At 46.3% G+C, this 27991-nt stretch overlaps 1 protein-coding gene across 3 annotated transcripts in view; it reads right to left on the bottom strand.

The window, feature by feature from the left end:
- LOC126164076 (serine/threonine-protein phosphatase 2A 56 kDa regulatory subunit gamma isoform) overlaps nucleotides 1–27991 on the bottom strand; it is a 382345-nt gene that overhangs the window by 207741 nt on the left and 146613 nt on the right. For all 3 annotated transcript variants that reach the window (XM_049920208.1, XM_049920210.1, XM_049920211.1), the window contains one exon: nucleotides 19996–20269. In XM_049920208.1, the coding sequence (XP_049776165.1) occupies nucleotides 19996–20269 (274 nt within the window). The remainder of the gene's footprint in view (nucleotides 1–19995; nucleotides 20270–27991) is intronic.

The following is a 27991-nucleotide window of genomic DNA, read 5'->3' as shown; positions in this document are numbered from 1 at the left end:
TCCTAGCGTGAGGAGCCGACGAACCCTTACGCTTCTCTGGCTCAAAAGTGGGGACTGAAATCTCCGATGGTTGGGGGGGGGGGGGGCCGAGGAGGGGGTGTTGCTCCCGAAGTAGGTGGTGCGGGAACAACAGGGAGGGAAGTGCCCCCCCCCCTCCCCCACACCCAAGGGGACAAGTATTGTCACCAGGTTCTGAGAGGCGACAGGAATTCGAGGAAGTGATGGGTTCGACAACTGTTTTCGTAGCAGCGGCATATGAGGTGGTCATAGCCACAGGATGTAGGGGCTAAAATTTCCTGGTAGCCTCACTGTAGGTCAGTCGGTCCAGGGTCTTATGTTCCATGATTTTCCTCTCTTTCTGTAAAACCCTACGGTCTGGCGAGCAAGGTGAATGATGCTCTGCACAGTTGACACAGTTGGGAGGCGGGACACACGGAGTATTGGGATGCGATGGACGTCCACAATCTCGACAGGTGGGGCAGGAAGTACAGCGGGAAGACATATGGCCAAACTTCCAGCACTTAAAGCACAGCATCGAGGAAGGGATATATGGCTTGATGTCACAGCAGTAGACCATCACCTCGACCTTCTCGACGCCACAACGGTAGACCATCACCTCGACCTTCTGGGGCAATGTGTCACCCTCGAAAGCTAAGATGAAGGCACCGGTGGCTACCTGGCTATCCCTCGGACTCCGATGGACGCGCCGGACGAAATGAACACTTCGCTGCTCTTAACTGGTGCCAGCTCGTCGTCAGACTGCAAAAGAAGTTCCTGTGGAATGTAATACCCTGGACCATACTTAAGCTCTTATGAGGCTTGATGCTACCAGAAACATCCCGCAACTTGCCACAAGCGAATGATGCCCGTGACTGGGCAGAGGATTTTTTTTTTTTTCAAAACTGACCCAGGGCGATTTTGGACAAGCCCTCCACCTCTATAAACTTGTCCTCCAAATGATCCACAAAAAACTGAGGCTTCATGGACATGAAACATTATCGATCAACTCTCGTACATACGAGGTACTGGGGCGAATAAGCTTCACTGCCATCCTTAGCCTAGCGTTCCTAACATGGTGTGGCCAGGGAGCGGAACAACTTGGGGTCATATTTCTTAGCATTGTAGTTAGACTTTGCCCGCTAAGAGACTGCTGACGGCGGACCACCATCCAGGGTCGAGGTGGTCGCACTGATTCTCAGTTGGCTTAAATCCGGGGAGTGCAGTAAACTCACCCTGGTGCTTTTCGAACCACGCACGTACACTGCGAACTGTGACTTATTGCATTGTGCTGCTGGTAGATTCCATCGTGGAGAAGAAAAACCGGCTACATGTAGGGGTGAACAGGGTCCCCATGGTTGGTGCATACTTGTGCTGATCCACTGTACCTTCCAAAATGACGATGTCACCCCAATGTATCTTCCAGAATGACGATATGACCGTGGAATGATCCGAAAACGTTCCCAGACCACAACTCACTACTCTGACCTGGGCCCTTAGAAAGGTTCCTGCAGGGTGCTTGCTTCCAGAAGTTGACTCATCTGGACAGGCCACCCGTCGCCACCCTGTGGACGATCAGTCGCGGCACTGGTGTGCAAATTGCAGGCTTCGACATCGGTGAACAGCAGGCAGCAAGGAAGCACGAACCAGGCGCAGACGCCTGCTGCCGAGGCCCATACGCAGTAACCTTCGCCGAACTGTCGTCGGGTAGAATTCATCTGGGCAGCAAGTGGCTCAACAGTTGCACGCCTGTTCGCCCTCATCCATCTGCTCAGCCGTCGTTCGCACCTGTCTTCTATGGCCAGTGGTGCACCACGGTTGCCTCGATGATAGTTTTGGACAGCGCCGTTTTCCAGGCACGGTATACTTTAACCGTGGCGGCACGTCTAAAGTTCACAAATTTAGCCGTTTCTAACATGCTTCCACGCTTTGCCCGAAATCCAATGATCATGCCCTTTTGGACGTCAGATAAGACACTGCGTTTCTGCATTACTGTGCTTTTCTGCGCATTCCCCCGACACGCCTACTAGTGTTTCCACCTACCGTCTGTGAGAGATGACTGCTCGATGACGCCGAACATGTGCGGTGGTCACAGTGATGTAACTGGGCCGCGTGTGGTCAAGGACCCGATAGGCTCTGAGCTTCGGCACACACATTATTTCCCGAGGTTATGCAGGGACACTCGTGTCGACAGTGTTTCTGACGAATCAAAAGCCAGACTCGAGTGTATTCACTTTTTGAAACTAATAAACGTAAATTATCTCCCTAATTCGCGGATATCAACATCGCATAGCGCGTAAATGGCGTTCGGTGTTAGTAAAAGGAACTTCCGCATGGGGAAACAATCACTGTGACCTCAAAGCAGAGAAACTACACGGTTGAAACGCCACAATTTCTCCAAATGTTCTTTCTCAACTTCGTAGAGCGGTACATCGTTTATTTCAAGTCGACAGTGCTAGCACCAGGGGAAGCAGCTGAGTTTACGTAGTTACCGTTGTACTTTACGCAACTGCGACAAGAGGCGAGTTTTTATTTCTCGGCGACGACTCTATGAAGCGCTTTGCGTGCACCACGAGAGTCTGAACGATCGTGGCGATATCTCATTCACTGTCAGTCTGCTGGTACCGACTACGTCCACGTTAAGTGCTTCTCTCTCTCTCTCTCTCTCTCTCTCTCTTTCTTTCTTTCTTTGTTTGTGGGTCTGTTCGCTCTCTTCTGTCCAGGAGCGAACACATCTTGCTTTCTGTGCGTTTCGACTCATCCCGGTCGTCAAATTTTTTTGAGGGATCTTCGGGTTTTGTTTCTGATGCTCGGAGATAATATTCGCTACTTTCAATTCAGGGCACTGCGGTTACTGATCGACTGTCAATAGAGAAAAATATCATTTTCATATGCCTTTTTGCCTCATTAGTTTGAGGTAAACGTAGAATAGTAACCGTTGTTACGATTAGGACTTTTTCACTTCGCTGAAAGCAGAATCGTGTGTTTCGAATCGATCGACAAAGAACGTTGAGAAGTCTGGGTTCCATGCATAAAAAAAATCAATCTATTAACATCATAATTTCAGTCGCTCACAACGAAACGAAATGGAATAAAGCGAAGTCCGAGATATCGAGTGTGACCTGTTGCGGAGAATGTTCGCGGCACTACACGTGATTCCCCCCGCCACCACACTGTTCGGAAGCCTGTAAAGGCAACCTGTGTTTCACGTCACCACGTCATCCAGTGCCTGCTTTAGGTAGTGATTCATATTTAGTCTTTTACCACATATTTTGTTATTTCAATCTTTTCTACGCAACAGAAAAGTACACCGCGAATCGTGTCTACTTGCGATGTGTGCAGTCCTCTTTGTATCTCTCTTTTCTTTCTGAGCATAAAAAAACTGACAGAACCTGTGTCAAGGCCGTTTGTCAGTACAGGTTGGAAAGAGCCAAGACAAGAGTCGGAAACTGTGCAGTCCACGACTTCGTCAGAAACAGGAGCTGGCATTCGACTACGGCGGGCCTACATAGAATTTCACCACGAGAAACAGTGTCACTGGGATCTCTAGAGTGAACCCAAACTGCACCGACAAAACTTCGGAGACTGCTCAGAGATATTTCGTGAATATCTTAGCGTAAGGAACCCGTGTCCTGCAGGGTTCGTTACAGAGTAATTTCCTCTGATTTCGTACCCCTATTTGTTTTTGTGTCTCTACGGTATCTCCACGAAGGTGTAGCCGTCTATACTACGCGCTGTGAATCTCGCTTGGAAACAAACTTCTTGCATTTTCTCGCGATACTTGTTGCTGACAAGGTAAACACTCAAACCTGCATTCACTACTGCTCCGTTTGGTCTCGGGTTGTCTTTCCGGCGGTGTCATCTGTGTTCACAGTTGTACTGATGAAGTTCTGACCTCCGTGCACGTGGTGCACGGGTTCACTGAACGCACGGCGCTGTGGTAAGCTCGGCAACCGTCACACTACTCAGGGCTCCTGGCATTACTCCGCGGTGTACACGTATTGGTGCTTGCTTACCACAGGCTTATTCGCTGTTAACGTGTTTTCACATTAACCAGTGTCACTGGCGTAACAAAGCGAGAGAATTATAAATACAGGGCTATTAGAAATGATTGAAGCGATTTCATAAATTCACTGTAGCTCCATTCATTGACATATGGTCACGACACACTACAGATACGTAGAAAAACTCATAAAGTTTTGTTGGGCTGAAGCCGCACTTCAGGTTTCTGCCCCCAGAGCGCTCGAGAGCGCAGTGAGACAAAATGGCGACAGGAGCCGAGAAAGCGTATGTCGTGCTTGAAATGCACTCACATCAGTCAGTCATAACAGTGCAACGACACTTCAGGACGAAGTTCAACAAAGATCCACCAACTGCTAACTCCATTCGGCGATGGTATGCGCAGTTTAAAGCTTCTGGATGCCTCTGTACGGGGAAATTAACGGGTCGGCCTGCAGTGAGCGAAGAAACGGTTGAACGCGTGCGGGCAAATTTCACCGAATAAAGCAAGCAGGGAGCTAAACGTACCACAGCCGACGGTTTGGAAAATCTTACGGAAAAGGCATTTCTTAAACAGGAGATTGGAAAACCGATGGATCGGTCGTGGTGGAGATCATCATCAGCAATTCATGTCATGGCCTCCACGCTCTCCCGACTTAACCCCATGCGATTTCTTTCTGTGGGGTTATGTGAAAGATTCAGTGTTTAAATCTCCTCTATCAAGAAACGTGCCAGAACTGCGATGCTTTCAAACTTATTGATGGGGACATGCTGCGCCGAGTGTGGGAGGAACTTGATTATCGGCTTGATGTCTGCCGAATCACTAAAGGGGCACATATCGAACATTTGTGAATGCCTAAAAAAAACTTTTTGAGTTTTGTATGTGTGTGCAAAGCATTGTGAAAATATCTCAAATAATAAAGTTATTGTAGAGCTGTGAAATCGCTTCAATCATTTGTAATAACCCTGTACATTACTACCCTGTAACGGAGCATTTTCTGTTATGAAGGTAGAAGTCCAACCACGCAACAGCGATGTTAACCTTCGTACACGATATGTTAGTGTGTGAGGAAATATGCCGTACGTTATTTAGACTTTAGAGACTATTAAGATACAATATAGGGGAAATCATGTAAAATCTGTTTGAATAAGAAAGCTTGCTTTCGCTTTACATCTTCCTTTGTTTCGCGAGTTTTCGCTGTATGCTGCTGACAGTATTGCACTCTACCCGCACGTCGTTGTCACGGCCTGGTGGTGGTTGTTGTTGTTGTAGTTGTTGGGGCGGTTTGAGCCACACAACTGGCCTCAAGCGCCGAGGTCTGCGCGCCTCTTTAGAAACTCGACAACCAGATCCCTTACTGCAGAGACGATGCGCAACACTCGGGCCAGTGACGGTGTGCCGCCGCAGCCAGCCTAGCCTCTGCCCGTGCAGTGGCGTCGCTCAGTCACCTGCACTCCACCAGAATGGGCAGCCGCGTCACAGGTCCCGAAAGAGCAGAGATGCCATTCCAGACCTGGGCATCACCTGGACCCCATGCCACTTCCAATACAGTGCTTGTCTGTGGGTGCAGCCAACAGCCGCTAAAGACTCCCGAGCGGCACGGAATTAAATTACACAGAGGTGATAAAAGTCACGGGATCTCACCTAATATTATGCAGGAACTACTTTTGCAGCAAGTCGATGTGGCATGACGTCACCAAGTCGCCGGAAGTCCACTGCAGAAACGCTGAGCCGTGCTACCTCTACAGCCGCCCACAGTCGCGAGAATGTTGCCGGTGCAGGATTGTGTGCACGAACTTACCTCTCGACTAACTATCATTACGGGCGACCTGCTTCGCTAAATTATTCGCTCGCAATGTCCAGAGCGCTCTTCGAATCATTCGCAAACAAATGTGACCCGGTGACATACCGCATTGACATCCATAAAAGTTTCAGCTTCCTTTGTGAACATGAAGTCCAAGAAGGGCTGCAAATGGCCCAAGTAGCCGAACGCAACCATTTCCAGTCAATGAACCACGCACAGAGAGCCGACGCCATTACAGATCCACGACCAGCTTGCACAGTGCCACACACTAACCCTACCATCAACTCTTACCAACTGAAATCGGGTCTCACCTGACCCGTCCACGGTTTTCCAGGACAGGCGCTGCAGGCGATGTCGTGTTTTTAGCAAAGGCGCTTGCGTCGGTCGTCTGCTGGCATAGCCCTTTAACGCCAAATTTCGCCGCACAGCCTTAACGGATACGTTCGTCGTAGGTTCCACACTGATTTCTCCGGTTATTTCACGCAGTGTGACTTGTGTGTTACCGATGATTACTCTAAGAAGACGTCTCCACTCCCGGTCGTTACGCGAAGGCCGTAGGACGCTGCGTTGTCCTGGGTGAGAAGTAATGCCTGAAATTTTGTATTCTCGGCACAGTCTTGACGCTGTCGATCTCTCAACAGTGAATTCCCTAAGGATTTCCGAAATGGAATACCTCATGCCTCTAGTTCCAACTACGACTCCACGTTCAACTTTTGTTAATTCCCACCGCGCGGTCAGAAAGTTTTTCACACGAGTACAAATGACAGCCCTAGCGGTGCGCCGCCGTTTTACACCTCGTGCACGAGGTGTTACCGCCACCTGTACTGTACGTGTGCATATCGCTATCCCACCCACGACTTGCCACCTCGGTGTATATTCGTTGCAAGATACGAGACGGAACACCCTGGATTTGGGTTACGCTTCTCAACCAAACAGTTAAAGCGTATGGAGCGAGCGCCGCTACGGCTCCCACGATTTACGTCCGCGGGAGGCAACCCGAGCTGCTAGGTCCGCTCGCCGCTCACCTTCACTGCCTGACACGCGATGCCGGGTGCACCAAAGACATTCGAGTTACGCAAGTCCCCATCTGCTCAGAGTGTCCGAGTTGGATGCTTGGCATCCGTAGCAGACAAACCAGAGCAGCCGGCACTGTGTCCTCCGCCGGATATATCAGGTGCACCGAGTACGGCTGGAGGGCAGCTGCCTGGCTGGACACGCCCCCCACTGTGGCGCCCTGTCCGAGCCCCGTGGATCACCAGTAAACAGTACGTTCCGTTTGGTTGTATAAAACAAACGTGTACAGCCACAGGAAAAGTATTTATTGTACAAAAATCTACAACTATTAAACTACTTTTCTACATACCTTCCGAAATTTTGTAGGCACTTGTCACAGCATGGCACAAGTTTTTGCTTCATAGCTTGCCACCTGTGTTCTCACCCATGTGGTAACATGTTCTTTCAGCTCGTCATCACCGTTCAAGTGTTGACCACCGAGGACAGATTTTAGGTGTAAGAAGAGATGAAAGTCGCTACGAGCGAGGTCCGGGCTGTACGGAGGATGATCAAACACGTCCCAGTGAAATTCCGGTAAGACTTGTTTGGTCACATTCGCCGTGTGAGGTCGGGCATTATCGTGGAAAGAAAAAAAACATCACCTTTTGACAGTAATCCTCGGCGCTTGTTCTGTACTGCGCGGCGCAATTTCTTAATAGTCTCGCAGTGACCATGTGCATCGATTGTTTGGCCTCATGATAAGAAATTAATCAGAAAAATGCCTTTTCTGTCCAAAAAAAAAAAAAAAAAAAAAAAAAAAAAAAAAAAAAAAAAAAAAAAAAAAAAACGGTGCACATGACTTTTCGAGGTGTCAAGATTTGCTTAGGCTTAAACTTCGTTGGGAATGAAGTGTGCCTCCATGTCTTGCTTGCCGTTTTGTTTCAGGGGTGTCGTACGATACCCAAGTTTCATCCCCCGTGACTAACCGCGAAAGAAAAGCATCATCTCCTTCATTGTAACGTGTCAAAAACTGAAGTGCACTGCCTATCCATTGTTTTTTGTTTTGTTCAGTAATAATTTTGGGTACCCAACATGACTACAGTTTTCGAAATTTCAGTTTTTCAGTAACAATTTCATGAATTAGTAATAGTGAGATCTGCGGAACTTCCGTAGCAAGGGCATTAAGTGTAAACTTACGGTTGTGCTTAATCTTTTCTTCAATTGAGTGAACCAGTTCATCAGCAACCACAGACAGGCGTCCACTTCGTTGTTCATCGTGCACTTGTCACGTCCTTCACTGAACAGTCTGACCCAACTTCTATTCATTGAATCACTCATAGCATTTTGTCCGTAAACCCCGCAAATTTGCGGATGAATTTCCTTTGGTTTAATTTTATTTGCATTTAGAAAACGAATCACAGATCTCATTTCACATGGCTGGCATTTTCAATTACGGCTGACATTATAAACAAGCACTACAAAGAACACGTCGGCAGCAGCGATCTGAAAATGCCGTACAAGTCTTCTCTTTTGAGTCCGAGTAACTGCCGCCACGCTCCGAACTGCGATCGTAGCGCTGCCGCGGATAGAAACAGAACTTACTTTGTGGACGACCCTCGAACTCGTGTGGCATTCCTTCAACTTGTTTTAACGATTTTGCTTTTTCTTCGTCTATGGCGCGCACCCTGTCCCAATACGGAAGATGCTTGCGCGGTGTCACCGTAATCAGTCTTATTAACGTATATCTTAATAGGCAACTGTATGATGTTCGCATTTATTCACTTGGAGATAACGACAATGATATGCAGCGTTATCCAGGAGTACTATTTAACTCTCGCACCGTGGCAAGGATGAGTGATACAGATATTGGCAGAGCCTGGATATGCGCGCTAATGCACGTTGTGTGCATTTTTGCATGGTTTTGCATTTGGATACTAAATGCACGAATTTAGACATGTACAATGCATATATCATTTTTCTGGTTTCGGTGGATATATTACAGTAACTTTCACTACAGCATCTTTTAATACTGTTTCTTTTTCGTGCGAATTACGCCTAAAGTGTAGAACACGAGTAACTTCGTGAATTTTGTTACAGTCTGTACACTTCTTAGTTGACTCGAGCGCCCCAGTTCGTCTCGATAGACTTCGGTAGAAGTCACTGTAATTCTTGCCAATAAATTTAAACAAAAAACGGTTGTACTGTTAAGCTATTCTGCCTCGAATACGACGAAGGCCAGGAATACAATTAAAATATTTTATCCCAACCTGAAAGAGGTTGGCTACATGTTTGGCACATGCACTACATCGTGTAACTGAAACAGTACGTACAAAATAGACAATGTGAATACGCTGGTATCCTCCACAAAAAAGACGCAGAAGATACGAAGGTTTGACTATTTCACAGCATTAATTAAGGCACGCTGTTGACTCTTTTTCCTATCGAAGGTATTTGCCAGAGCACCTGTCCGTGTTGGCGCATTTAGCTTTGCCACAACAACCTATTTTAATCAGATGGGCTACCTGGATAAATGCTGCCATATTTTACAGTGATGATTTTGATGACGTTGAGAAGGTACGAGACCGCACATTCCAACAAATTTATTCAAGTTAACTTCTGTATGCTTCATTCTATTGAAATGCCTTAAGTTACTGCCCACTATTTTTTCCTATCTCTCGAGGTTTTGCTTCGTAAATACTCCCGACGCCACTAACTTAACTCGTGGAAGTGACACTCCAAAAAACACATCTGAAGAAACACCGGGCTTAGATAGAATCAAATTTTACTAATTTTCCTGCGACAATAACGAAGGTGGGAAGTTACGGGTAACGATTATTGAAGAGAATAAAAACCTTTCCTATGGAGAAGTAGGTGTTGTAGCGTAAGATAACATAATTAAAGTTATCCGATCACATCGTAATTTTGAGTTTACGAAGTTGACAAACGTTCTGTAGCGAAAACTTAATTGTCTTTCAACTTCATCTTTTGTCCGAAATTTCTTCAAGTAAGTATGCACCTGTCATTCTTGTGAAGTATAAAGGTCATTTTCTATGTCCAAAAATGCTTAGCGCGATGAACGCATGAGTTTAAGTAAAGAAAATCTGGAAAAACTGACTGCTGTTTACTGTTTAGAACTGAATTCTGATACCACATTCTTATTGTTTTGATACGTCGTTGTGGATGGTTAATGATGTGATATACAACATGAATGCATGCATGTTTTACGATTTGATAGTGCATGAAAATCCGGGCTCTCGACAATAGTATCAGCGGTGTTAAGAAACAGCTGAAATCGCTAAAACTGAACAACGCTTGAGGAGCCAACCTAATTCGTAGCGAATAGTATACCAAGCACGTGACAGAGTTCGCCTCTGTCTTAACCCACCTCAAACAAAAAACCCGCGTCCAGTCTTCAGAACAAAGCACTGCACACGCCCATCTACAACAAGGGCTTCAGAAGTAAACCGCAAAACTAACGTTCGATACCCTCGAGATCCATTTTTTTGTTGAAACCTTAGAACATATTCTGAGCTGAAGTATCTCCTTCATGCCACACTGTACGGACTCCGAAAACATCGACCATGTGAATCCTAACTCGCAATTTTCTCACACGACATCCTGAAAGCCATGGACGAAACCAGTCAAATTCAGTACTTCTCGATTTCCGAGAAGCAGTTGATTCAGGACCACAGCTACGCTACTTAATGCATGACGTATCGAGCGAAATTTGTGACTGGACTGAGAATTTGTTGGTTGGAAGGACGCAACAAGTTACTTTGGATGGAGAGTCATCGACGGATGTGAAAGACAGCCCTCGCCTCAACAACGAGTGTGTCGAACAGTCGTTCACATCTTCCAGGCACCTATCTCTGTCTTCCTCTAGGTCGTTCCCTCCGCATCTCAATTTCATGTACCTTCTTGAGAATCATCGTTTCCATTTTCTGAACGCGTCCCTACCATCTTAGCGTCGATGTTTCTACATGACTCAGCAAGAGCTCCTGTTTCAATATTCCCCTTAATCCTTCATATCTCCTCCTCTCTCTCCTTGTTATTCCTATCCTATTTCCGAGGAACTTTATTTCATATGCCTGTAATCAGCTTACATCTCTCTTTCTTCATTACCAATGTTCCAGGTGCAAAATTTGGTATTGGGATGTAGTAATTTCTGACACTTTGTAGCGACATGAAATGGAAATATCACTGAGTCTCAGTCGTGGGTAAAGCAGGTGACTGGTTTGTGGGCCGCTCAACTGCGCCGCTATCAGCGCCCGTACAAATTCCCAACCTTTGCTCAGTCCTATCTCGCCACTGTTACGAATGACGATGAAATGATGAGGACAACACAAACACCGAGTCATCTCGAGGCAGGTGAAAATCCCTGACCCCGCTGGGAATTGAACCCGGGACCCCGTTCTCTGGAAGCGAGACCACGAGCAGCGGACAGTCTACGAAGGAGACTACGTACCAACCACTCGTGCGACCTATCCTACAATACTGTTCGAGTGTGCGGGACCTGTACCAAATAGGACTAACGAATGGTCAGAGGTTTCGAAATAGGTCACAGGTCAAGTCCAATGGCGAAGAGCGTCACAGAAATGCTGAAGAAACTGAACTGGCAGACGCCTGAAGCCGAGGTAAACCATACCGAGTAGGTGTGTTTAGTAATTAGCAAGGACCAACCTTAAATGATGAATCTAGGAATATACTGCAACCTCCTACGTATCGATACCGCAGAGTTTTCGAGAACAACATTATATTAATAAAGTGCGAGCGGGGGCATTTAAACTGCCATTCTTCCAACAATCTATTTGTTAATGGAACTAGGAGGATAACTATTAACTGAAGGGGAAGTACCCTCTACCATGCACTTCACAGTGGTTTCTGCAGTGTGAATATAGGTGTAGATTTATTGTTACAAAGAAAATGGTTCACACGTTCTTGAGTCACATTTCAGAGAGAGACCACACGTCGCAGTAGGAGTGGAGAAGGAATTACGTACAGATCCATGTTACCTATTTACAAGCATAAAGGCCTTTTAGTTACTCGTAGTACCAGCTTAGCGCCCCTTGCTTCGCTCGCGTAGACTGCATAAGACTTTGTTTTTACTCAACCGAATTTTTATGTTGTTCAAAAACTGCAACACCACCTAAGCTTTTCAGGCTAATTAAGGATGTATACGTATTGTTTCTTCCGTACGTGCTTCGCATCAAAAAGCGACTCTGGTACCTGGAATCCAAAATTTTGTTGATCATGCCTTTTGCGTTCTTGTGGAGATATTTCCATAGCAACTTCCTTCCCCTAACTAATATTTCTTTATCTCTGACCGAGAACTGAAATATCAATTTTTATAAATTTAGCTTTAAATTTTTTTAACGTAACGAAATATTTTCTTAAAAATTTTCATCCTCTACTGCACTAAGTCAGAGGTTGAATTCCCAAAATCATTTTTTTTAATTTCTAACCGAGAACTCAAACACCTATTGTCATAGACGTAGCCTCAAAAATCTTTTAGTATTTCTTTAGTAATTATTTATTTTCAAGGAAACTTCCACCCATTATTTTATCCCCTTACTGACTGAATTTCCAAAAGTGCGGCAACACGTACTTTTTTATTTTCTGACAGAGAAACCAAAAAAGTTTTCGTAGTTTCTACCTTCAAGAAATCCTCAATAGAGGCAAATTTTCGCATTGCCTTTCACCCTCTATTTCACCACCTTACGAGTAGAATTTCGGGCAATCGCTTCTTAAACGATACCTGCAATATAACATCCACGTCCCCTCCAAACCTAAAGTTTCTATCCTTAACGGTTTGGGCTGGGCGATGATGAGTCACTGAATCTGTCTGACCCTATTTCACCCCTTAGGGGTTGAATTTCCAAAAACAGTGAAACACGTGTTTTTTTTTCTTTTTCATCTTTAACCGAGAAGGCAAACACCAATTTTCGAAGATTTTCCTTTAAAAATGCTTTCGCTATGAAATACGAGGGTTGGAACTTTAATAGTATTTAATAGTATTTATTTACAGCTCGTACAAAATAGATACGTGATTCAAATTTCTACTGGCCTTCAAAGTAGTCACCAGCATTGTGTATAACCTGTTGCCAGCGATGTGGAAGGGGTAGGATACTCTTACCAATGCCAGTTGTGTTGACAGTTCGAGCGGCGCGGTCTATTGCCCGGCGAATTTGTAGCAGTTCCGAAGCAGCCGTGAAGTGTTTCCTTCAGTTTATAAATCGAGTTGACTTCACGCGGGCTTAAGTCAGGGGAGTGCAGTACGTGGTGTATCACTTAGCAGCCCCATCAGCCAAACAAGTCAGTAAAAGTTTGCACTGTAAGTGCTTGAGCATTGTCCTGCAAAATGATGGTCAGGTCCTGCAGAAAGTGTCATCAACTCTGTCTCTAAGCAGGTCGTAGGTTGTGTTCCACAAATGAACAGCATAGAGACAGAAGTGATGACACTTTCTGCAGGACCTGACCATCATTTTGCAGGACAATGCTCAAGCACTTACAGTGCAAGCTGTTACTAATTTGTTTGACTGATGGGGCTGCTAAGTGCTGTACCACCTACTGCACTCCCCTGACTTAAGCCCTCGCGAGTTCAACTTTATTTCTAAACTGAAGTAAACACTTCACGGCATTCGCTTCAGAACTGCTACAAATTCGTCGGGCAATAGACCGCGCCGCTCGAACTGTCAACACAACTGGCATTGCTAAGAGTATCCTGCCCCTTCCACATCGCTGGCAACAGGTTATACACAGTGCTGGTGACTACTTTGAAGGCCAGTACAACTTTGAAACACGTATCTATTTTGTACGAGCTGTAAATAAATAGTTTCCACTTTTAAAGTTCCAACCTTCATATCCACTTTGAGATTGAACTTCCAAAAAACAGTAATACTTCTAACAGAAAAGCCAAAACTGATTTTCGTAGATTTAGCTCCAGAAATGCTTGCACAATGAAATATTTTCATAAAGACGTTCACTCCCCGTTTCACCTCCATAGGTGGTGAATTTCCAAAACCAGTGAAATACGTATTTTTTTTCGTTTGCAACCGAAAACTCAAACATCAATTGTCGTAGCTGTAGCTTTAAAAAACACTTCAGTAGTTCTTTAATAACTATGTATTTTTAAAAAATCACCCACTATTTCACTCCCATATGGTTAAATTTCTATAAATGCTGACACACACATTTATTTGCAACCGAGAAACCAAATACCAATTTCCGTAGGTCTAGCTTCAAAACTGCCTTAATAGCGACATTTTTCGAAAAAACTTCATCCTTATTTTACCCCCTTGGGTTCGAATTTCGAAAAATTGCCTGCAGTATAAGATCCACACCTATGCCAAATCTTTAGTTTCTTTTAGAAACTCTTGTCGCCAGTTTTGTAAAAGCCTCGACGCTACTGCTGTGGAGGCCGAGTTGCACTGTTGTTACGGTAGGCTGAGCTTACGGGTTCGTGAAACGGCTTATGGTGCAGTACACCGCTAAGACAATTTCTACCTGCCACTATTACCAGACCCTGGGATACAGCTGTGTAATAGGATAGACGAACCAACCTTCTACAACACTCCAACAAATTAGTAACAAAAGCACACAAATGAGTTAAAAAGGTTTCTTTATCTTTGTGACTAATTGAATATTGAAGTCTGCAACACTGCTTGCAATATAACACAAACAATGGCCCACAATGGCTACGTGCAAATAATCGTTGGTAAACTTTACAGTACATAGCAAATGCAATTATAACCGTATGTTCAATTCTAATGGTTCACTAAACGACGTCAGCTCTGGACGACGATCTACACACATCAAAACAAATTTTGCATCACACCGGTCCCAGAACTCCTGAAGATAGACGTTGACTGTGGATACTGTATCACAGACACAGTCCCTTTGGCCGTTCAGAGATGTCACTACACCCGCCCAAAGATGTAAACACAACCATGTACGAGCAGCGCCTATTAGACAGACGGGGTCCGACAGCCGATCATTTCTAGTCATTCCACCAAGGAGGAGGTAGACGGCTGTAGTTCAATCATGCCTAGACGGTAAATACCGCGGTTCGATCGCGTTCGCATTGTTACTTTGTCTCAGGAAGAGCTCTCAACAAGGGAAGTGTCCAAGCGTCTCGGAGTGAACTATAGCGATGTTGGTCGGATATGGAGGAGATACAGAGAGACAGGAAATGTCGATGACATGCCTCACTCAGGTCGCCCACGGGCTACTACTGCAGTGGATGACCGCTACCTACGGATTATGGGAGGAACCCTGGCAGCAGCGCCACCATGTTGAATAATGCTTTTCGTGCAGCCACAGGACGTCGTGTTACGACTCAAACTGTGCGCAATACGCTGCATGATGCTCAACTACTCTCCCGACGTCCATGGCGAGGTCCATCTTTGCGACCACGACACCATCCAACGAGGTACAGATGGCCCCATCAACATGCCGAATGGACCGCTCAGGATTGGCATCATGTTCTCTTCACCGATTAGTGTCGCATATGCCTTTCAACCAGACAATCGTCGACGATGTGTTTGGAGACAACCCAGTCAGGCTAAACGCCTTAGACACCCTATACAGCGAGTGCAGCAAGGTGGAGGTTCCAAAAACAGCAATGTGAAGATGCGTGAGAATTTCAAGCACTTTAAGCATCGTGCTGTGGGATGGGTGGGGTGGGGGGGGAGAGAGAATACAGTTTCACATTGGATCAGTACTACATCACCTTGACCTTTTCAGGCATTGGATAGCCCTCAAAGTCCAAGATGAACGCACTGGTAACAATTCTAGTGTCCTTTGGCCCACTACAGACATTACGGACGAAGTGTACACCTCGTTACTCCCAGATTGCGCCTAATTCATCATCAGACTGCAAGAGCTGGTCTCTGTGGAAAATGATGCCCTGAACCATACTTAAACTATTGTGGGGAGGTGCCAGTCATCAGGAAGTCTCCCAGCTTGTTACAAGCGAGCAGATCCCGTGACTGGGTAGGGTATGCTGTTTTTATCAAAACTTGCCTATTTTTCAGTTTAGAGATGGCTGCCAGTTCCCAAAACTTGCCTTCTCTTTTCTCCACAAAGAATAAGAGTTTTATGGTCAAGAAGGAATCTCTGTGCAAATCAAGTATTGGGAGAATTATTTCTCTGCTTGCCTCTTAGCCCTACATTCCTCCCACAGAGTAACCAGGAGTTCATATCTTCCACAGAAACAGCTGGGTCCGTATGGCCACCAGCAGGGGAGATAACTTCATCTGCTTCATTTGCGGCTCATCTGCCACGGGCGTCACCCAGCCTCATGGCCAGTAATCCGTTGCTCCGAGTCCCCGAGCCCCAGTCATGACGAACATATTCTCCTTGGCATACATACCGACTTCTCAGCTCAAGCACCAACAGTGTCTGGAGTATTTGGAAAAGTGGTGGCAGGTCACACCCAAGAATGGGGACCTTTTACTTATTAATGAAAGGGTATAGAGAGCGTCAGAAGTGAAATGGAAAACCAGGGTCCGAAATCGTGTACCAGGCCCAAGCGGGGTCTACACCAGAAGATATTCGTTATGTGTGTGTGTGTGGGGGGGGGGGGGGGGGCAGAAAGGGAAAAGTATACTGGAAGTATAGGCTTGAAGCACGGAAAGGAAGTAACGCTGCTACGGTTCGGGCTCTGTTGTAACCAAGCATGTGCTCACGAAAGAATTACGAGGCACGGGGAGGGGGGGGGGGGGGCGGTGCTCGTTTTGTTTCCGGTTCGAAGTGATGAATCCATGTTTCATCAGCTATGTCGAAGTTAGACGAATCTTGTCACTATCAGCCTCATAAGGTGCGAGCAATGCCGCACAGACGGTCCTTCGTTGTGCTTTATGATTTTCTGTTAGGCGACGAGGAACCCAGAGGGCACACGCGAACTGGCGGACGACTGTGTGAACACTACCAACAAAGACGTCTAGTTGAGCAGCGAGGTTTTCGTTTGTTATCCGTTGATCGGCTGGAATGAGAACATCCGAACGTTCCGACGTTAGGTTCGCGTGACCTCGCTGGGAGGATGAAGTGCGCCTCGCCGAACGACTGACCGTGCTCTTGTTCACTAACAGCTCTCCGTAGACATTCTGCGAGGGCCTAAGAATGTCGGCGATGCTATAGCTTTCCGCCAAACGAGAATCGACAACAGCTCTCTACTTAGAACGGCGTTCCGTTACATAAGCTGTTTTGAAGGCCATGTATAGTGCCACCAGCAATCGCAACTTGACGAAACCAGAGGGGTGAATACAAGGGCTGAAGCGGGAATATTCCCATGATGTCCCAAAACAAATTCTGCATTTTTTTCAACAGACATTTGTCGAAAAAGTATGTGTTACATTATTTCTTGAACTCCCCTAGTATAATATTTTTATACAGCAAAACTGTAAATTTCGCGATACCCCTTAAAAATTGCAGATTTCACGTCATCGTTCTCGGGAAACTTCCCTGTCTAGTTACGCGATCTACCCAGCTATGTACAGCAATCTTGTGTAGCACAGTAAGTCGAAAGTTTACATTGTTTTATGTGTACTGTTAATCGTCCATGTTTCACTTATGTAAAAGCTAAACCGTAGAAAAATACCTTAGGAAAAGACTTCCTAATGTTTGTATCCATTCTTAACGAATTTTCGTTTTCAATCGTATTTCTTACGGGCGTCTAAGTCTGAGGGGCGACCGAATCAGACAAACTTGCAACCTCGGGGGACGGTGGTCTGAGCAGTCTGTGCACAGTGGAGGTTTTCCACGAGGGCCGTCATCGGGAGACATGTTGCCACGGTTTCCGCAGACAGGTTCTGAAATCCAGTGAGATCGCATGTGATCGAAAGTGAAGTATCAGAGGAACCTCACGGGTAGCGGGATGTAACGCTTAACATCACATCTACATACTGTGTCTTATTTTTCTGCGGGAAGGCACCTTTGTCAACCGTGTCCTTTGGCCCCCCTCTGTAAACATCAGGAATAACAAACTTCGCAGTGTTGCAAGTTGTCTCAGTATCCTTCACGACACTGGTCAGGAAGATACTGCCCTGGGTCACATTAGCCATTTGCAGACACAGGGCGTATCCGCGCGGGCTGCGAGCGCGCCACAGTGAGCTGCGCGAGCCACTTTGTACAGCTCTCAGAGGGACGTCCAATCTGCTCCTCACAAAGGGCTGCTGCGCGTGACGAACTGACCATTTCGCGCCTACAAACTTGAACGGAACAATTACAACCTTTCTCTCAATACAAGGGCTACACAGGGTTTCCTAAATGGCTGTACTATGCACCACTGCTGCGTACTACTGTCGGAGTAGAGAATGAAACATGTGATAGCTACGAAAGAGCTACTCTTTCGTGAGGGGAACTCCTGAGGGAATGAGGGGAAAACAAAATTCGCAATTTCCAGCGTTACAGGTTGTAGCAGTATAAATGGTTACAGCTTTACAGCGGGGTAATTGCGAAGGATAGATCTCCTAGCTCGGTACAGGCTCGACATTGTGCTTCATGTTCTGATTTTATAAATACGGACACATTCCATATATTTCCCCAAGGCGCATAATTCGCCGAACTTATTTGATATGTTCCACAAAAATAAAGGTTTTCCTGCTGTGATGAAATAAGCGTGTCTCCTAGCGCCCAAGTAATCAGTAAATTGCTTAATTTCTTTTTTCCTAGGCTGTCCCTCTTCGCAAGTCATGGCTACGGAAAGGCAGGCTCGCGCGTAACATGATTCGTCATCCAATTTCCTCCTGGCACTCTGCTCAGTCCGCCCACTGTCCCCAGGGGCGCCACCCTGCCACTGCGACGCCCGCCTGGCTCACAGTCCCGCTGCCCTCAAACGACAGGTGTCTACTCGAGGACTCGGGCAAGCCGGGCATCGCACGTGCCACGCCTGCATTGTTACTAGCTATAACATCTCTCTATCATTGTTGTTGTGAGAGTATTACTTGTGTATCTTTACTGCAATTTCATTCGTCTTTTTAACAAACGACAAGTGTAAATGTCCTTCAGACTTCTTTCTTTCAATGGCCATCATAAATGTGACATCTACGTTGTTACCCGTAAGTTAAATGCTAATTATTACCTTAATTTTGATCTTATATTCATTTCATTCGCCTGTCCTGCATCCACGGTTGTTTGATTTCCATTTATATTTCAGGATTATTTTTCCGCTGTGAAACGTAGGTTCGGTGATGTAATGACTTCGCACCACAGGCGAACTATTACACGATTAATTAGTTCATTTATTTCAGTACCTGCAGTATGATTTTCAGTAGCTTAGAAGTCAGATTTGTATACCTGTGCACCGCCACATGTTTCATCGCACGGTACTGCAATTTCATACGGTCGCACTCTCCTCAACATAACGCCGTCAAACAGTACAGAATCAGCAACGGTGGGGATTTTTACGTTGTCGAATCTCATTCGGAAAATATTCATTTCCCGCGGTAGCTCAACAAGCAACTTTACAAACTAATCTAACCTGACTTACGGGATATATTACGAAGGCTGCAGTTGAAAGGGAACACGAGGACCCGACCAGTGCGTTTACTGAGGCTGAATACGCGGTAGGCGGGGAGCCATCTAGGGTGTAATTCCCCAAACAACCTGCACTACTGCCAAAATTTTTTAAGAAAGGAAAACGGTTCTGACACGGAAACGGCTTTGACAGTGCCGCAGTAGCTCATCGCATCTCGTGTGCTCCGCTGTCTGCGAGGCAGAGAATTTTAAGCTTTTGGATGGTTGGATGTATTCCTATATGTTGCGAGTGGCGCAAGTCTTTACTACGAGTCAACTCTCGAGGTAAACAAGATAACCGAGTCTGGTGTCGGTCTGTAGTTTTGTCAGTTGTGCAATAGTGAAACCTGTTGCTGCCAACTTGAGTAGTAGCGCGACGTATCGACTACTGGATGAGTTACAGAGCGACCAGATGGCGGTTATCTCTGACGCTGATGCGAAATGGTCGCACTGTGTAATGTGGCATTTTCTTGATGTCGCTGGTGTTAATGCCAGCATACGTTATTGCGGTAGATTGGCTCTCTCCGCAGGGTTAGTGGGCATACGAACGTCTTTGCGCAACAAAGGAGGTAAACGTTGCGGCACATACGCCTCCGAAGGGGGACGTGTAGAAGGTGTGCGCTGTGCAGGCAGTAAGCGGATGTGGCGGGCTCGTTGCGTGGGATTCAGTGAGACGCGGTGAGAGTACCTTTGATGGCGGGCAGCTTCTGCAGCTCGCGGTCCTTGCTGATGTTGAAGCGCGACGAGCTCTGGCGCTTCTCCTTCTTGACGTGCTGCGGCCCCGGGTACTTGATCTTGTTGATCTGCGTGGGCGGCGGCGGCGGCGGCGCGCTCCCGCCGGGCGACAGCTGCTGCTGCTGCTGCTGCTGTTGCTGCTGCATCTGCTGCGAGGCAGGCTGCAGCAGCGCCGCCGCCGGCGCCGGCGGCTGCGTCGTCACCGAGTTGCTGCCCGTCTTGGCCACCTGCGCACAGCGAGTCGCGGCTTCAGTTTAGACAGCCCAGGCCTTCTGCCGCTCACCTACCCTATCGCAGCAGCAGAGCGGGATCTGCCGAGCAGGCGACGCCACGTGACGGAAGCCGAGGATCGGCGAGAAATTGTTTACCCTAGCTGCTCCTGCCAACGCAACAGTGTCGGGGAGGAGCTGGGGTTGCTGAGAGGGGGGGGGGGAGGGGGGAGGATATGATTAAACGCGGAGCAATCACTTCCACAGCCTACCTAGGTAGTAGGGCCCTTTTTATGTATTTCGCCTACGAACGGAGGATGAATGGCTCCAAATAACATTTTTTAATCACTTCTCTATGAAATTTACTTCTCAATCTGCCGAATGTTAAGAACGTGACACTCAGGTATCTGTAACCAGTAAGACAACGGCCAAGTTTAAGTACCACCTTGTGGTTTGACAACATTTTCGACACACTTTTTACGGAGAAAGATTCCGGTTCACACCCTGCAGCTCTTCGCGTCTTTATTGTCTGGCACAGTCCACCAGACACTGAGGAGCAGTAGTTTTGTCAGCTCTGCTCGGTTGTTTACACAGTCACATACAGCGTATATTCCTTCCCTAGTAAGATCTGCCATCTACAGATCGAGTCCTTCCCTGCTTAGCTGCTCTCGGAGTGATGCTCGACACTCCCAGCAGTCTTCCTACGATCCTTCGTTTGTATCAGTGCGGTTACAAATATGTAAACTGAATGATGCGCAGGCTTCACCAGGAGTTGCTCTATCGGTTATGCGCACCTATAATTTAATTACGCCTCCTTTATGACGACTACCAAACCACGTTTACCGATGACAAAATATGTCGTTCGTAATACAGATTAGTCTTTATGTTGATTTCGTCTACAGATCTCAATCACACCACTCCCCCAACCCATCACGAATCTTGGACTTCGCCAAGGGAGATGACTTGCGTGCCTTAACTATATAACTAACCGTGCCGCAGACGCGACCACTATATTGGTTTACCTGTGGAGAGACGAGACAAACGCGTGGTTCCTGAAGAAAGACCTCCAACCTTTGCAGCAGTTGCAGCGCCAGCACACTGGATGATTGACTCATCTGCCCTTGTTAACGTCAACCAAAACGGCATTGCTGTGCTGGTATTGCGAACGTCTGAAAGCAAGGGGAAACTTCAGCCGTCTCCCGAGGGCATACGGTTCTACTGTCTCCTTAAACGATAACAGCATCCTCTAAAAACATTTCGCAGGAAAAATAGGCCCCCATTCCGATCTCCGGGAATAGACTACTCAGGAAGATGTGGTCGACAGGAAAAACCGGACTGGTTCTCTACTGGTAGGAGCGTGTAAAGACGCCTTCATCTTGCGGGTAGGTTAGGTAATTTAAAGTCGTGAACGGCTACGGTGAACTCACATATGGAGGGAATTAGTGAAGTTCAGTGTCTGAAGAAATAGGACTTCTCGTCAGCTGAGTAAAGGGTTCTAAATACAATATCATATAGGCGTAATGCAGCAGTAGCCTAATGACTAATGAAATAGAAATGTTGGTAAGATACTATGAAAAATACAGTATCATGGCCAAAACAGGAACGAATAGACATCATGTGACACAGCTTCGTGTAAATTACCTTACTGATACCTGCACGGTGTTAAGTAATTGTAGCAGCCAACATTCCACACTAAAAACGTATATTTTGTTGCGTTGCTTACTGTTATTCTGTGGTGTACATAGTTTTTTAAAAAATTGTATGTCTACACAATTCCTCCGTGGTTTTCACATCGTAGATGTTCAGTGTGTGATGGCGCCGTATCGGTTGCCTATGCCACCTGGTGGTGATAACTGCTGTTCTCGCCGCTGCACGCCTGTCTACACAGTTTGACACCAGGCTCTGTACGTGTCTCGCCTGTCACCAATACCTCATATTCCCACTGCTGTGTGACCCGCTCTTGTACTTCTTTAGAGTATTGATGCAACGACTGACCATTGTGCATACAACTGTTCTGCGGCATTTCATGTTGCAGCTCTTACTTTTCTTTATAACACAGCTATCTTCCGAAAGCGATGTACCAAAACATGTCAATAACTTACATTGCGACAGAGACTTTACACGATTCATTAAATGCCAATTCTGCAACAACGCCTATCTCAAAGATGGAAATGTATCTATCGAGTGAAGGCGAGAGAAAATTTATAATAACTGTACCGTGAACGCGAGGAAGTTGCCAAGCTAATCGGTACTTCGATTAAGCATGCCTGTTATTAATCATTGCATTTTACATTCTTCTTCAAAATAAAATTCAAAATTTTCCGTAAATTGCACAGGTGCATGCGATGAAGCAAAATTGAAGTACACTTTCAGGTATACACTCTAAAAAAATGCAACCTGAGTCTCATTTACCGATTCAAGATCAGAGGTGATGTGTAACGAAGTTAAAGCTTTCACATTATATATTGCATTTTCCACGCTGGTTTCAACAGCTTTAGGCAAAATTGTAATTTTAGATATTACACGGGGTGATTCCGTAGTGATACAAACTTTCGAGAATAGTGAGGAAGGGTAACTACCATCAGCTTGAAGACCGTGGCCCAGAAACGACCGAGTCCGAAGTTGCAGCGGAAATCGTTCTGATGTGTCTGACGGCAGACCACCTCTGCTGCAGGCTCTTCCCTTTCTGTATTTTGGGAGCAGGCGTTATGGATCGAAACAAGAAAAAATTGTCCAGTAAACGTGGGCTCTATAATCGTTGCTTTAAGAGTTATGAGCACTTTCTCATAGTCGTTGCTAGTAAACAAGTGCTCAAATCTCTTAAAGGTATGCAGTGTAGAGCGCACGACTGTGAAAATAACACACAAAATAACACCGGAATAACACGGGAACAGGTGGTGCCGTAATCTTCTGGCACATCATATGCTGCTTCACCAGGTCTCCACCACATTCCAGTGAGCATAAGATGGCTTCAGTTAATGTTTATTAGTGGAAACGTGCAGTGGAAATATACAAAATCTTGAGAATGCTGCAGAAAGATGAACATTTTCTGTTGCAGTGCACAAAACACAGTCCACAAAGGATCTGTCGCAGGCATCAAGCGCACACAGCTCCACGACTTGGAGTCAGACCATTTCTCCATCAGCACTGAAAGCATCGCCAGCCCAAGAAAATAAGCTGGACAGTCCCTTAACTAACGCGGCTCGAGACGAACGAGAACGTCGAACGACTGACAGCCCCATAGCGGTAAAGTTCGTGAATGATGTGTCACACTCCTTAAGCAAATTTCCCCAAAGATCAAACGCCACAAGAATGTAGAGACCAGAGACTCGCGGATACGTTCGGGGGCGCCGATGGGGGTCGACGCGCCTACTTACCGACGGATTCTTCGTCGTATTTTCCTTCATTCTACACGCAAGCATGCGGCCAAAGCAGCGAACAGACGAGCACGGAACTCCAGTGAAGAGCTATGGTAAGGGAAGGCGCAGCTAGCCCTGAGGAACCTCCAGGTGCAAAAATACTGCAAGATAGTGCAGTGGCTGTGTTATTCCGAATTACGATGCTTAATTCCTTCGGACGGGGATGCGTGTCCGAAGGAACAGGCACTGCGGCGACTACGGACGTCACGAAATACCTGCAATCTGTCTAATATAGATAACAACCACCTGTGTAATGGAATGACGGCATGAAAATTTGTCCGGACCGGGACTCGCAGGGTTTTGGCCCACCCTTCGCCTTGACGACAGCTCCCACTCTCGCAGGCATACGTTCAATCAGGTGCTGGAAGGTTTCTTGGGGAATGGCAGCCCATTCTTCGGGGAGCGTTGCACTGTGGAGAGGTAGCGATGTCGGTCGGTGAGGCCTGGCACGAAGTCGGCGTTCAAAAATATCCCAAAGGTGTTCTACAGGCTTCAGGCAAGGACTCTGTGCAGGGCAGTCCATTACAGGGATGTTATTGTCGTGTAACCACTCCGCCATAGGTCGTGCATTATGAACAGGTGATCGATTGTGTTGAAAGATGCAATCGCCATCCTCGAATTGCTCTTCAACAGTGGGAAGCAAGAAGGTGCTGTGATAGTGCCAAAGCCCCTTCCATGAAAAACACGACCAAGCCGTAACACCAGAGCCTCCGGATTTTACTGTTGGCAGTAAACACGCTGGCACATGACGTTTCACCAGACATTCGCCATACCCACACCCTGCCATCGGATCGCCACATTGTGTACCGTGATTCGTCACCCCACACAACGTTTCTCCACTGTTCAAATGTCCAATGTTTACGCTCCTTACACCAAGCGAGGCGTCGTTTGGCATTTACTGACGTGATGTGTGGCTTATGAGCAGCTGCTCGACCATGAAATCCAAGTTCCCTCACGTCCCGCCTAACTGTCATAGTGCTTGCGGTGGATTCTGATGCAGTTTGGAATTCCTGCGTGATGATCTGGATAGATGTCTGCCTATTACACATTACGATCCTCTTCAACTGTCGGTGGTCTCTGTCGGAATGTCCTCTTTTGTGCTGTTACGTGTCCTTTCACGTTTCCACTTCACTATCACATCAGAAACAGTGGACCTCGGGATGTTTAGGAATGTGGAAATCTCGCGTACAGACATATGTCAAAAGTGACACCCAATCATCTGACCACTTCCGAAGTCCGTGAGTTCCGCGGAGCCACCCAGTCTGCTCTCTCACGATGTCTAATGACTACTGAGGTCGTTGATATGGAGTACCTGGCAGCACAATTGCACCTAATATGAAAAACGTAGGTTTTTGGTTGTTTCCGGATACTTTTGATCTCATAGTGTACATAATGGACCAACGTGTACAGGTAGTAGACACGTGGTTGACGAGATATGGAACTTTGGGTCTGGCCGTGAGTCGTGCACGCAGGATAAACGCGAAATATGGGTTCGAGTCCCGGTCCGGTAAAAATTTTCATTGCCGTCATTCCATTACACAGTTGATTGTTATTGATTTTCGCAACCGCGAGTAAATTTCATGCAAAAGTAGACACTAATCGCAAAGGCAAGTACAGATACAAGTTGGAGTTGTGCAACACAGCTTTTAGATCGGGCTACACGCGTCAGGTACGTTACTCCGAAGATGCGGCCGATTGAGCACAAGAAAGCAGCTGCCGCAATAGTGTAAGCCTGGTGTTCCAGCACATTTCAGCCGCCCTTAGAACACGGATTTTGTGCGTTATTTGTACATCACAGCTTTCACTACCTAAAAGTGACTGATTACTACCAAATTCTCCACGTCCTTCCATTAACACTTTCACCGCCATGTTCATCATGTTTGATGCAAACCGGTTTTTCAGTTTTCACCATGTGCATCATATTCGATCGCAAGAGTGTTGTATTTGCATATGGTGCATACAAGATCACATCCACGTTCAAATCGAATGTGCGTCACATCATACCGGCCAGTGGTAGAACTATTGTGATGTTGGTTTTACAGTGGCAGGAATAGGTGACAGGCAATTGTTACCTGTTAAAGATTTACGGTCAGTACGTCTTCCTTGCTGGCACTGACATTTTGTGTACACATCTGGCGTTGTGTAGTGCTTGTTTTCAGTAAGATTTTCTGGATGTTCGGAGAAAAATCGATTCACAAGACGAGAGAATTCGAAAATGGTTGTAGGAATCAAGTTTATCTGACGAATCACTCTTTGCAAGTGGTAGCCATTCCGATCCAGATTGCCGTGCTTATTCCTTGAGCGAGGGTATTAGTGAAGACGAAGTAATTCAAATGGTTCAAATGGCTCTGAGCACTATGGGACTCGACATCTGAGGTCGTCAGTCCCCTAGAACTTAGAACTACTTAAACCTCACTAACCTAAGGACATCACACAGATCCATGCTCGAGGCAGGATTCCAACCTGCGACCGTAGCGGTTGCGAAGTTCCAGACTGAAGCGCCTAGAACCATTCGGCCACCGCGGCCGGCTCGAAGTAATTCCTTTGAAGAACGTACAAGTTACGAATAATACGTCTACAAATAGACAAAGTTTCATCATCCACTGACGAAGACAGTGAAAGTGAGCTGTTACCTGAAGAGATAACTTGTGATGGGCTTCCTACTTCACGAATAAAGTGGTCTGATGTACAGGGAATCCTAAACAATTTTGTTTTCTTCTGGTAACTGTGGAGTAAGCAATGCATTTTTGGACACTACCTGGAATTATTTGTCCCACTGACGTTTACAAGTTTTTCTCGACGATGAAATGTGCAATTCCATAGTGAATGAATCAAACCGTTATGCTGGGCAAAATATTGTTAGCGGGATAGCTGCAGAAATATTATCATCATCCAGACTGACTTTATGGAGTGATATCAGCGTTGATGATTCGAGGAAATTTATGGGGCTTATGTTGTGGACAGGGATTGAGCAGAATTCAAAAATGGAGGATTATTGGTCCGGTTTACAAAAACGAGGTGTGTCTCACAATGTTCCGCAATATGTTTGACTTGTTCCTCAGCAGCATACATTTTTGCGACAATGAAAACATAGACGAACGTGACAACCTGTTCAAAATTAGGAAGCTTGTGAATCGTCTAATCACAAAATTCCACGAAGCTTTCATTCCACGCGAAGCTGTTTGTATCCACGAAACAATGGTTCCATATCGTGGAAGGCTACGATTGCCGTCAGGACATTCCTGGAAAATGTTTTAGATGGGGAGTGAAATTATACAAAGTGTGTGCTGTAGGTGGATGCACTTGGAATGTTAAAGTGTGTAGTGGAAAAGTAGTTAATGGATTCACTTTTACATTGTGGAAGGACACACTTTAAAGATACAGGGTGTTTCAAAAATGACCGGTATATTTGAAACGGCAATAAAAACTAAACGAGCAACGATAGAAATACACCGTTTGTTGCAATATGCTTGGGACAACAGTACATTTTCAGGCGGACAAACTTTCGAAATTACAGTAGTTACAATTTTCAACAACAGATGGCGCTGCAAATGATGTGAAAGATATAGAAGACAACGCAGTCTGTGGGTGCGCCATTCTGTACGTCGTCTTTCTGCTGTAAGCGTGTGCTGTTCACAACGTGCAAGTGTGCTGTAGACAACATGGTTTATTCCTTAGAACAGAGGATTTTTCTGGTGTTGGAATTCCACCGCCTAGAACACAGTGTTGTTGCAACAAGACGAAGTTTTCAACGGAGGTTTAATGTAACCAAAGGACCGAAAAGCGATACAATAAAGGATCTGTTTGAAAAATTTCAACGGGCTGGGAACGTGACAGATGAACGTGCTGGAAAGGTAGGGCGACCGCGTACGGCAACCACAGAGGGCAGCGCGCAGCTAGTGCAGCAGGTGATCCAACAGCGGCCTCGGGTTTCCGTTCGCCGTGTTGCAGCTACGGTCCAAATGACGCCAACGTCCACGTATCGTCTCATGCGCCAGAGTTTACACCTCTATCCATACAAAATTCAAACGCGGCAACCCCTCAGCGCCACTACCATTGCTGCACGAGAGACATTCGCTAACGATATAGTGCACAGGATTGATGACGGCGATATGCATGTGGGCAGCATTTGGTTTACTGACGAAGGTTATTTTTACCTGGTCGGCTTCGTCAATAAACAGAACTGGCGCATATGGGGAACCGAAAAGCCCCATGTTGCAGTCCCATCGTCCCTGCATCCTCAAAAAGTACTGGTCTGGGCCGCCATTTCTTCCAAAGGAATCATTGGCCCATTTTTCAGATCCGAAACGATTACTGCATC

The sequence above is a fragment of the Schistocerca cancellata genome, chromosome 1 (genome assembly GCF_023864275.1).
Source record: "Schistocerca cancellata isolate TAMUIC-IGC-003103 chromosome 1, iqSchCanc2.1, whole genome shotgun sequence".
Taxonomy (NCBI): Eukaryota; Metazoa; Arthropoda; class Insecta; order Orthoptera; family Acrididae; genus Schistocerca; species Schistocerca cancellata.
Note: the sequence above shows the minus strand (reverse complement) of the source record. Positions and strands in the feature narration are given on the sequence as shown.